The sequence below is a fragment of the Phasianus colchicus genome, chromosome 18, assembly GCF_987193195.1.
Source record: "Phasianus colchicus chromosome 18, bPhaCol1.hap1.1, whole genome shotgun sequence".
Lineage (NCBI taxonomy): Eukaryota > Metazoa > Chordata > Aves > Galliformes > Phasianidae > Phasianus > Phasianus colchicus.
Genome location: NC_143453.1, coordinates 5690179 through 5702367, shown reverse-complemented (window position 1 = coordinate 5702367; position 12189 = coordinate 5690179). Strand labels below are relative to the sequence as shown.

Below are 12189 nucleotides of genomic sequence, written 5' to 3'. Positions count from 1 at the left end.
GTTTTTATCTGGATGCGGCTGCTCGTTACTCTGTTTGAAACTCTTGAAATGCTTATCTAATTTCTTTGTAGTCACCTGTAATTGTTGACTTTATTTTTTTCCCCTTCGGCTAAGTAAAGAAAAATGACTTAAATGGTGTTTTAATAAGTTTGATTGTTAAGCAGCTGCCAATAGCAACCCTTATTTCTCTAACAGCAATGGCGTTCGTTGGCTTGAGTTTTGTGTATGCACACATACGTACCTATATATGTACAGTTGTGTATCATAGAATGGTTGGAGTCGGAAGGGACCCCCAAAGGCCGTCTGCTCCCACTGCCTGCAGTGCACAGGGACACCCACAGCTCCAGCAGTGCTCGCAGCCCCGTCCCCTGAGCGCGGCTGTGTGCAGGGATGGGGCAGCATCACCTCTTTGGGCACCCTGTGCCTCACCACCCCATTGTAAACAACTTCTTCCTTATATCCAATCTAAATCTCCCTTCTTTTCATTAGGAACCATTTCTCTTTGTGCCATTGCAACTGATCCTCCTAAAGAGTGTCTCCTTCTGTCTCCGTGTACGTGTTCAAGGAAAATTCTAGTGCCTCATAAGCTCTAAAAACAACTAGTAAAGCTCTAAAGCTACAACAAGAGATTCTCAAAGCAAGACATTTTTTTTCTTTTAAAGTAAAGAATACCAGTTTTTTGTGCATGTTCTTTCAGAGTTTCTGCTGGGAGGCTTTCTTGTAAGAATTCACTTGCAGGCAAAAGAGTTGTGAGGACAAGCTGCTGGGGAGCATTCTTGTTTATTCTTCCAGAGGAAAAGGGGGATGGAACAATTAATTTATGTTTCTGACATTGTTTAAAAGGTAATGCTGGAAGGAGCTGAAACTGATACTGACATTCTCTGTCCTTTTGGTCCATTGTCAAATCATTCATGTTTCACTCAATGCTGTGTATCTATGGGGAAATCAAGAGCCTGACGTGTTGCTGTGTTAGTATTAAGGACAGAACAGACAATGAGCATCAGTGAGCACCTGTTGGAGCTGTGGGTGTCCCTGTGCACTGCAGGCAGTGGGACTGGATGCCCTCGGGGGTCCCTTCCAATCCAACCATTCTATAATGATTCTGTGATGATGGCTTTCTTGCTGTGGCTTTTCACCAAGGCTGTGTATTTATGAACTCGTATGACTATGTTGGTTTTGGTCATCATTTAAAGATCACTGTGAAATTTAGCAAGGGATTTGGCAGCTGATGGCCCTAGGAACTCTTCAGCAGTGGCCAGCGGTGCTTTCAGCAGTTCAATGAGCTTCTCTTGTCCCCAGTCATTTTGTCAGTGAACACAGCTCTTTCAGAATTAAAATGCTTTTTTCATTTAAGTGAAATATTAGAAATTCTTGAAAATCAGCCACACATTAGAGAATGAATCAAAGGAACTGTGGTTTCGGGACTATACAAAGACTTACTTTTGTTTATGTTAATAGCTTCAATTACTCATTAGTGTTGAAAGTCTCCGAACAACAATAATAACAAAAAACAACGTAAGAAACAATGAACTTTCAGCTTTTGATAGGTTATCCATTCAGTTTCCAACTGGTGATTGGTCAGATTCCTATCCAGCAGCGGTATGCTATTAAATTGTTTCTCATGTTGTGATGACCAAGTCTTCTTAGGGTCAAATGTCTATCAGAATAACTCTTCAGAGAGATGAAATGTCCCTATGTGTTCTTTAATGTGGCCACAGTTTGTATTCAGCAAACTCATTGCCAGGTTACAGTGTCAGCTGCCCTCATGCTGCTGGAAGGTCTGACTGCCCTGGTGGTATTGGCATGCTGGCATACAGTGTGCTATCTGGGGCTGCATCCTGGTGCTAGGATGGCTGAGACTGGGAGTCAAACATTTCTGCTTAGAGAGTGATTGGGAAAACAAGACTTTGTTGAAACCACTGAAATGAAATTTTGCATTAAAACGAACGATGACCAACGAGCTCCCTCTGGTTGAGACTTCTTGCAGCACTTGGACTGAAAGCTTAAATGGTAGTTCTGTGTTGAAGTAGGTGCTACGTGACCACAGACTTACAGTGCTAGGGCAGCATCACTGATGTGAGTAGCAGTATTTCTATTGCTTGGAGAGGGATTACATACCTTAATTCTATTTGTACTGGGCAAGCCTCGTAAAATGATAGGATCATTTGAGCTGGAAGGGACCCCTGAAGGCCATTTGTTCCCACAGGCTGCAGTGCACAGGGACACCCACAGCTCCAGCAGTGCTCACAGTCCTGTCCCCTGAGTGTGGCTGTGTGCAGGGATGGGGCAGCACCACCTCTCTGGGCACCCTGTGCAGTGCCTCACTGCCCTCAGTGTCAAAACTTCATCCTTATGTCCAATCTTAATCTCCCCTCTTTGAGTTTGAAACCATTTCCACTTGGAGGTGTCCAAAGCTGGATGCAGCCCTAGGCAGCCTGATCTGGGTTGCCAGTTGTAGGGAACTGTTAGATCAGAGCTTGAATTGGTGATGGAGCACCTGATGAAGGGGTGCAGCTGGCCCAGGGAGCACAGGCACATTGTTTGCACCTGTGTTCCACATGTGACCAGAAGGGGTGGACCCAGAGTGGAGCCTCCCTGGGCTCAAATGAGGGCCAGCCACATATGGAAGAGTATTGCTTGTACCTGGGCTGCTTCTGAAGATGGAGTGCTATATGGCCAGAGGGCCCCTGCATCAGTTGGTAAGTTCAGTTCTTGCTGTATCAGACAGTTGACCTATCTGTTGTGCACAGTTTGCCCAGTATCACTGAGAATCTGTTGGAAGTGGTTTTGCTTTTTTGTGATCAGAGCACAAATATATACTACTTTAAGAGAAGCATTGTGGGGGAGAAGTTTTTGAAATATTATTTGTGGTTTTGCTTGTGTGATAGAAGTTCAGGTTTTAGTTGATTTGTTTCTGCTTGGAAGCCTCAACAGGAAAATAATGAGTTCTATGTCGCTATTGAACAGAAGTGACGTGGATTATGTAATAATCTCCAGTTGTATATAATACCTTCTGTGCTTGAAAGGTACCAATCTGGGGTGAACAAGCACAGTGGGTTTTTTGTTTTGTTTATTAAAAGCTCCAGGAGGAAAACAGAATTTGAACACTTAAACTTCTTGCAGCTGTTTTTTGTAGCAATGCCCTTGCCTGTATTTTCATCTTCTTGCTGTTGCAGAAGATGGGGAGGCTTAGATTTGTACTGCAACACCATGTGGATGCGTGCCCTCCTTCAGTCTGCCTCCCACCCCTTATTTACTTGAGTAACTTTGAATCTTTCCTCTGTTTTCTCAAAAAGCAAAAATAGCTAAATTGTCAGGTAGGCTTTGCTCTCTGAAGTACTGGCAGAGTTTCTAAGAGAGCTGAAAGCAGCAACTGGAAATAACTGTGCGGATATGTAGATGTCTGGCAGTAATCAGAGGAGACTGAGTCAAGGGAACGTTTGTGTCCCTTGAGAGTAGGAATTTTTTTTTATTTTATTTGATGCTGTTGCTTTGTGAGCAGGCAGGTTGAGTTTCTTCTTGTGCCTGAGGGCCATTCAAACTCAGGAAGTGGAATTATTTGTGGCATTGAGTCACCATTTTGGATGTTTTCTTTGCTAGTTACTCTCTTAGACAATGAAGACACCTGTGATTGGTTTTCTGTCATTTCCCGTACCTTAAACGTGGCGCTCAGACTTCCAGTAATGACCTGAAGGATGTTGGGGTGATGGTTTTCTCTGGTAGAACTGAATTCCTGGTACCTGGTTTTGGGTTGCACCAGTATCACGTTCTTGCAGTGCAGTGAATTGGTGCTGAGGAGACACTGAAATGTGGCACCTTGCAGGTGCTTAGAATGGGATGAGGGGGGAAGGTTGTTGAGCACTTACTGTGTGGGTCCATCCTGATGCACAGGTGGGAGACCTGGAACCTGTTTGCTTTGTCTTATGCGAAAGACTGCCTGAGTGCCATGCTCTATTGCTACCTGTTAGGTTCTGTGCTGTGAGAGGGAGGGATCTTTCTGCTAGTGGAATGAGTAGCTAGAGGTATTGGTTGCATGTGTAGAAGGCAGCCCATCAAAGTGTTTTGCCTAGGTTGTTCATGCTCTTATGCTTTTGTCTTGGACCTGTGAGCTCCAGTCTAGTTGTGTCAATACTTACTTAACTTGTAGGAGGCTGGCTGTTATTCTGGGCTTCTGAACGCAGTTTTATAAATAAGGATCTTTCATTTTGTTCATCAATGAACATGGTACAAAACCTAAATTAATGTGGAGTTCTAGGGGCTGGTAACTTAAAAGCTGTAGGCCTGCAGTAAGTGAGGCCTTGGAGCATGAAGGCACCTGTGTGAACTGTTTCTAAATGGATCTAAGGCAATAGTAAATACATGTTTCTGGGTGTTACTACAGGGAATGAGGAATTGGTGTTTCGAGAGGAAACTCCTATGTCTGTAGCATTGTCTGTGAGCAGTACTGGGTGGAATCCTTCTATCAGAGCCATGGCGGCACTCAAGGCTGAGGCTGTCCCTTGAGGGCAAGGCAGGAGACACAGCATAAGAAAAATGAGGTAAAAGGTATCTAAGTATGGAGAAAAAGGTGTAACAGAGCACAAAGTGCTGATGTGACCTTCTCAGAAGAATGAGAATAAAGATGGCAAAGAAAATAAGCTTACGAGTCTAGGTCTTGAACCGAGGCCAGCTAGTGCAAGTTTTGTTTGCTTCCCCATTTTATCCCTTATTTTTGTCTGTAGAAAGTCATCTGTGGCAGTTCAGATAACTCTTGCACGTAGTTTAATGAGAGACCTTCACAGACAAAGACTTATGCAGTTGCAAGCCTTGCCCTTGGCAGAATGCTGACTGCTGCCTTTCAGGTACTCCTGTTGCTCATTCAAGAGATGGCATGGGGGGGAAAAATATCCCAGAGGAAAGACTCAAAAATTGTTAAATATGGAGCTGTTTGGAGACGTTCTTCATTTATATGTATTTACGTTAAGACTGGATCTATGTGAATATAATGGTTTAGGTATAATTGCAGTCTGCTTTGCAGTGTTACCAGCGCTTGTGGCCAGCTGTGCCCCACGGATAGGACTGGCACACACTCACCCTGAGCACACCACTGGTGGATGTGATTATGGGATGGGATAACTTCATTTTAATTGCTTTGTTCACGAAGGGCTTCCGAAATGTCTCTGGGTGAAGCAGGTAGAGGTCATGATTTGGCATGGCAGAACTCGATAAGAACGAAATGTAGGCAGCTTTGCTCTAAGCAGATCTTATAGGAAAGTCTCGAGTAGTTGTATAAAACCATTGATTAGCATACATTGTAATTTTCTTTCAGTTTATACCATCTTGTGGTGGAGTATGTATTTAAAAATGCTCCCGTCTTTATTACAGTCTTCCAGTCGTTGTTTTGGCGTTTCAAAGTGAGGCCCTTCTGGACCAAAATAACTTTCACAAGCATAGTTTTTCAAAGTGTGAATGCTTTCAAGAGGCCAGCATCTCCTTGGTTAAGGAGAGGTGACATCTGGAGGCAGTAATCTCTCGTATCCTCTGTGTGAGTTCTTTACCCAGCTATGGAAGCGGTGCATGTATTTGCATTAATACTTAATACATTAAAAGTGCTCCATTTAGGAAGTGTTAATATTTAACTTGAACATACTATCTCTTCCTTTGGACATCTACGCTTTACTATGCGAGTGTGGTCAGATCAGAAGTGGTTGTGTCTGCATGTGGAGACAAAATGAATGCAAGTTGAACGTTTGGCCTCATTTCTTGTGCTTCCTGACTTGAAGGGAGAGCCCTTCACATTAAAGAAGATTGGCAAAGGAAGAAGAGATTGTTTTCAAACAAAGACGTGTTTTGAAATTGCTACAACAACATGAGATTAAAAAATGAATGCATTTTTCTTGACTATTTGACACTTGAACCAGACATGACCAGGAAAGTGTGACTTTATTTTTTTTTAATATCCAATAGAAACCATCAAAATGTGTACTTTACTGCACTCCCATCACTGGTGGAGCTATGTTTATGTTGGGATTGAGTAGCAGTGCTCAGAAAAAGGATTGTAGTGCCTTGGAGTGTCTCTTCACAGTGATGAGCTGCTATCATTCTTTATTTCCTTTTCATGCTTCTTTAAAAGACTTCTGTTGTTGCATTTGGCTTTAAGATGAAAAACCAGTTTACAAAGGTTGATTAGGTGCCTGTTATGTTCCAGACACAAGTACGCCCTTAAATATGCAGCTTAATATATGCAGACTCTCTAGGCTTCCCAGACTCATGTTGCTCTGTACGTTGATGTAAAGATTTTCATTGTTTTCTAAGGCTGTTGGCAGCTTAATCTGTTTGTTTTCTGGAGCTGAAGCTATTTTATTATTTTTGCATCATCGTTAGTAATCGAGCAAGCTGAAGCCTCAGTGAAGAGGTGAGGAACTAAGGGACAGATTTGAGAGTCAGCAGTCGTGGTTGGAGTGCAACTGTTTAATTAGCTGTACAGGCACAAATGTTGCAAGTATGTGTCTCCTGCTGTGAATTTATTGCATGCGCTTGGTAAGCAACTTTCAAATGCTTCTGATTGTAGTGTTTGAAAAAATTGCTTTTAATTCAGGAAAGACCCTAGTTCGCACAGTTTCTGCCAACATCTGTTTTCCTAATTCGAGCCTTTTGATGCTTAACTGCTGTAAAACAAAAAAGAAAAGTAGTAATTTTGGGTGGGAGAAAGCCTTCTCTATTTCTCACTCTGCCTCCCCCCCAGCACAGAACTTAACTTTTCAATAGATTTACCCTTGGAACTGAAAGCTTCCAACCTTAGAGCAAAGCATGCATTTGGAGGAGCGACTTGGAATTATAGGAACTATTCTGTTCCTTTTTGTACACGAATGGATCAATTCTCTCAAGTCTGTAGATAGTGGGGAAGGATCTATTTTAAAGTCTGTGACATATTTTCTGCAGAGACCATCCTTGAAGGCTTATAGACTTCTCTTATTTGAGCCTGGCTACGTGGTGGCAGCTGCAATTCAGCCCTGATAGATTTTTCCAAAATAATAATAATGGAAATCTGGATCTCCTAGATAAAATATTATAATGTGCCAGTTATGCAGATTAGTGCTCTGTTCCTTCTCTACTGAAGTTTTACTTCTTTGCTGGTTTTGGAGGTAAGGATGCTCAGTGTAGCAGTTGCTGCTTTTTTTTAAAGACTGATTGGCAGTTCTCTTAGGGAAATGTCTAAGGCCCATAGATGGTGTGTGTGCTGTAACATGAAAACAATATAGGTTTACATTCTAGTGTTGCATTTTACAAGGGTCCAGCTTACCCTCTCTTGTTTTATATTTACTTAGCATCTGCTTTAGGGGGCTTTTGTCTTTTATGCTCTGATGATGAAGGGGAGATGAACACCTGATGGATGCCAAGCTGGCAGGCATCCTGCATGGTGTATAGCAAGACTATGGGGAACTTCTGAAGCAGAGCCAGGCAGTGCTGGTGAGTTCAGTAGCTAATAGGAGCCAAGGGTTAGAGAGCTGTTTTTACTCAGAGGCAGGTATCCCCAGTCTGCTAGTTGGCAGTGTTCTGCCTGTTTCGAAGATGATATCTCTTCATCCCTGAACTGCATTGGAAAGGCATCGTGGAGTAGCTAACACAAAAAATTCTCAAGGTGTGATCTTGTCTCCTGCTATTTGAGAAAGCTGTGTTGCCAGAGCTCCTCCTTCCCCACCACATTTTTTTTTTTTTCAGTGTATCTTTGTGTGTTTTGATATTGGGAGTATACAGAGAGATTTCTGTAGTAAAATGACAGGACTGCTGTGACACACTGGGATAAACTTCTAAACCATATGTATTTTGTGTACATTCAGTTGCCTCTGGGAGCTGTCTCCCGAAATAAAAGAAGTTAAAGATAGGGCTTTCCTTTCATCTATCCCTCTTGTCATCTTCAGACAGCCATGGGAAGATTCAGAAGTCTTGAAATCTTTCAGACAGCTTTAGCATTAAGCGTAGATCTCTGATGTGGAACAGTCAGCCAATATGTTTGCTTGTGTGTGTGATGTATGCAGTGTGATTAAATTGAAGCTGATGAAGCTAGGAAAAATTGTTTTTAAACTATGCAAGTGGTTTCTTTTTCCACATCTTGGATAGAAATGTGCCTGGAGCCTAGACAGACATTACAACTGTGCAGGCAATATGGGAAGAAGCTACTGTCCTTGTCAGGTCTGAAGTGACCTGAAAGAGTTAAGCTCTAATTAGCTCACTCATAAGGTATTTAATATCCTTATTAAACTCAACTACTGGTTTACTTTTTTTTTCTTCTTATGGTGAATAAAATTTCTTGAAGAGCTGAGCCTCTGCTTCTCAGATCAGAGGCTCACATGTTGAAGCTGGCAGTGCTAGAGGCTAGTTCCTATCTGTGTGACAGCATTTTTAATTTAACAGGACCGGCTTTGATGTGCTCGAATATTTATAGGAAGCTTCAGATCACTGCAGTATATGTTCTTTTTAACTGGAGCAGAAGTTCCTCCTCATACAACAAACTTTGATTCTCTCTGTTTACTCTTGGGTCCCTTCTGGATTTGCAGTTATCTGAGAGGTTTTGTGTTACAAAAATACAGTTTGAGTGGGGGAGGAGCTGCTTGATTTCTCTTCTAGTTTCCTCAGTTTGGGGGCTAGTCTGGTTACTGCATCTTAGCTCCTTGTTTCAGCCCAAATACGGCTAGTGACATTGTGGGAGAGACTGATGTAGTGAAATTGAACTTAAGCAAAATGCAGCTATCATGCAACATTCTCCCATCATCTTTGGGAGCTCTTCTGTGTCTGCAGGGTCTCAGACCTGTGATGGGTTCAAGTCAGAGGGCACTCAGGAAGATGTGCTCATGTCCTGGAGAATGGTTGAGATTGGAGGGGAGCTCAGAGATCCCCCAGCTCAGGCTGCCCAGGGCCCATCCATGGCCTCGGGCACCTCCAGGGATGGGCACCACAGCTCTGGGCAGCACTGCCAGGGCCTCACTGCCCTCTGAGTGATTAATTGCTTCCTCACACCCAACCTCAGTCTCCCCTCTATTAGTTCAAAGCCACTCCCTGGTGTCCTTTCACTATCAGACTGAGTAAAAAGTTGCTCCCTTCTGCTTGTAAGCATCCTTCAAATACTGGAAGGCTGCAGTGAGGTTTCCCTGGAGCATTCTCTTCTGTAGGCTGAACAGCCCAGTTCCCTCAGCCTTTCTGTGCAGGAGAGGTGCTCCAGCCCTTTGATCATCTTCGTGGCTCTCCTCTGGACCTACTCCAACAGAAATAACAAGAATAAGAGCTTTCAAGTCACTTTGTGGCTTAAAGAGGAACTGAAAATTTGAGGTTAAGCTCTCAGTGGGAGCTGATCAGAAATTATGGGGGGGAAAGAAAAGAAGTTTTAGGTGGAATTTGCTTTTTTTTTTTTTTTTTAAGAGCTATTCCACTTAGCTGGTTTGGCTTACGTGGAACTCTGTTCATACTCAGGCAGAAATCCTAATAAAAAAGTACCCAGTGGGTCAACTATCAGCTAAGAGTTTTACTTCTCACCTTCCTTTGCCTGGGCAGCTTAGCAGGCGTGCTGTCTCTGAACTGGAGCCCCTCTCAACACCAATTGTGGGCTCTGTCAGAGCTGGCACTGTAGGCCCTTCAAAAACAGTAATGTGGAGTTTTTTTGCCACTTTCACTAGTTTTGGTATCTTAGAAAGGCATGATTGTGGTTGGGATCTTTCCCTTGATTGTGCCAGAAGAGGAAGTGTCTATGTCATATGAAAGCGTTTCTCAGGCTAGCTATTCCAGTAAACTGCTTTCTTCCTTTTTTTTTTTCCTGCTGTGTTTCTGTTCTTTCTACTTTATCTTCGCAACTTCGTTGTGGATCTCTTGTGGACTGCTTTATCATTCTTACTCCTTCCATAGAAAGCCTTATCATGGTCAACTGGGACATGAAATCATAGAATAGAATCACAGAATTATAGAGTATTCTGAGTTGGAAGGGAAAGCAAAACAGCAGTGTTTTATTTCCTAGAGTTTTCCATGCAGATGCCAACAGTTGGGGCAGATCTCTCTAGTTTGCTCTGCTTTGTTGGTTTTTTTTTGTTTTTGTTTTTTTACAAAATTCTGTATGTTTCGTTTCATGTCATGTGGCTGTGTAACTTTAACATTTTCTATTTTGCTTAATTGGGAACTCAGTTATCCAAGCAGCAGATTTCTCATGTAAAAATTCAGCCTTTCAATAGTAACTTTTAATGCATGTTTTAATGCATGTCCTACACTGGAAAACATTTGTGAATGTAGACATTCTTACTGCAGATGCTCTTTGTTGGTACAGCCTATTCTAGTTCAGCAATTGATTTCAATTATGTCACTGTCTGCATAGCTAAATAGTGACAGGGAGTGACCACAGGAGAAGTGATTGATTAGCCCTACTGCATTTGTGCCTATTTGAAGCAGGTAGCTTGCTCAAAGTAATGCTTCTCTTATTAGGGCAATTCTGCAGGGGAATAGGGACCTGCAGCTTAATGTAGAGCTTCTAAAGTACAGCAAACAGAACTGTGCTAGGAGAAGATCTCAGTACTGCTTCTTGTAGAATGGAAAAACAGAAGTCTGCTTATGGAGTTTAAAACTACAAAAAATTAGTATGATATCAAGGTGATTAGAATGTGAAGCAGCTGTGGACTGTATTCAGGAAGTCAGAATTGTCCACATTCTGCTAAAGCTGATGTGAAGTCATCTAAATTGTGTGGCTGCTGAAATACAATTTTGGTGCTTGTGTTGATGGACGGATCTGACTATGACCTCATTGTGTTTTTTCTGTAGCATCCTTGTGAGACAGGAGAATTTTTGAAGTATCAAAATATTCAATGCTTTCATCTCCAAGAAGGGTTTAACTAAAGATGGTGTATCGGTTTTAGTTTGGTTTTTGTGGAACTTTGGTAAAGCTGTAATAGAAAGCTGATATTACTGATGTGAGGCTATGTCTTAATGAGTTTCCCTCTTGCCTCTAGCATATGGAATTATTGTAGTCAAAAGGAAATCTAGAATCCCAAGGGAACAAAATGCAACCTGTGTATGGCACCTGTGTGACACATTGCAGTTAGGCAAACATTTTCTCACTGTTAGTGTTCTGTTGCTGAGACAGATGTCCTCACCCTTGTTCGGGGCTGCAGTTCCCTCCTTGTGTCTGAGAAACCTTGCCTGAAGTCATCAAGACCAAGGAGAAGCTGCTGAAAGGGCCCAGATGCTCCTAGGGCTTCTGACATGTGATATCCCATGATACAAAGGATGGAGAAGGAATGGGATTCTCTGTTCATAAGTCTGCTTTTCCTTGCTCCTTTTCAAGTGATTTGAGATCATATTAAGTGTATGAGAGCTGGATGACTTGAATAGACCCTTATGCTAATAAGATGTTCTGTAGAGGAGTGTTGTGATTGTGACCACGATGTCTCAAGGTGCAGCTTTCATGGTAAAGAAGTTCTGTCAGGAAGAATTACTACAGAGCTTGTAGCAGAGACCGTGATCCTGTCAGCATCCATGCTTAGTTATTGGCACAAATGAGAACTGTTTTTATTGTTCAATTGCTTCTCCATTTTCCAACTCTGCTTCCCCAGTGAATATATTTTTCAGTGATGTTTTATGGTCTGAAGTCATTGATAAACACATATGCAGGCAGTGGCTGGAGCCATTGTGGCTGAGCCATTGAGTCTACAGCTTTATAGTCTTCTCAGGTTACTCGGATGGTTGTACTCTTTTAAGTGAGCTAAACAGCATGTGCTGCACTTGACAAATGTTACTCAACCTATGTTTAGAGAAGGAATGGACTTTGGAAAATTTTTCAACTTTGGAAGGGGCTACTTCCATCTGATGAAGGATATTGAGCATCTCCTGTGATTAGAGAAAAATTGTTTGGGAAGCACGTTTGCATATAGAAAGCTCTTTTTCTGTAATTTAAATACATTAACATTGAAACTGTTTTTAAAACAAGACAGTGTCAAGCTTTTGACCCCCTTGCATTTGATCTGCTCTGCTTAAGCTATTCTTATTTAGTGTGATTATTCATTTGTATAGTTTTATTTTTGCATAATGATTCTCTCATCCTGTGCAGGTCAACAGGCAATCAGATTCTTGCTGTCTTGGTATTTTCTGATATGCTGCCTTAGGGGCAAACAGATGAGTATATAAATTAAATCAAACTAAAAGAGGGGAGATTGGACATAAGGATGAAGTTTTGAC

At 42.1% G+C, this 12189-nt stretch overlaps 1 protein-coding gene across 4 annotated transcripts in view; it reads left to right on the top strand.

The window, feature by feature from the left end:
* Positions 1-12189, top strand: part of ZNRF3 (zinc and ring finger 3) — a 73030-nt gene that overhangs the window by 1215 nt on the left and 59626 nt on the right. For 2 of the 4 annotated variants that reach the window (XM_031592386.2, XM_090120890.1), the window contains exon 1: positions 2-2699. The exons of the other annotated variants lie outside the window; for them this stretch is intronic. In XM_031592386.2, coding sequence (XP_031448246.1) covers positions 2661-2699 — 39 coding nt within the window. In that variant the 5' untranslated portion in view covers positions 2-2660. Of the gene's footprint in view, position 1; positions 2700-12189 lie in introns of those variants that run through there. 4 annotated transcript variants of the gene reach the window in all.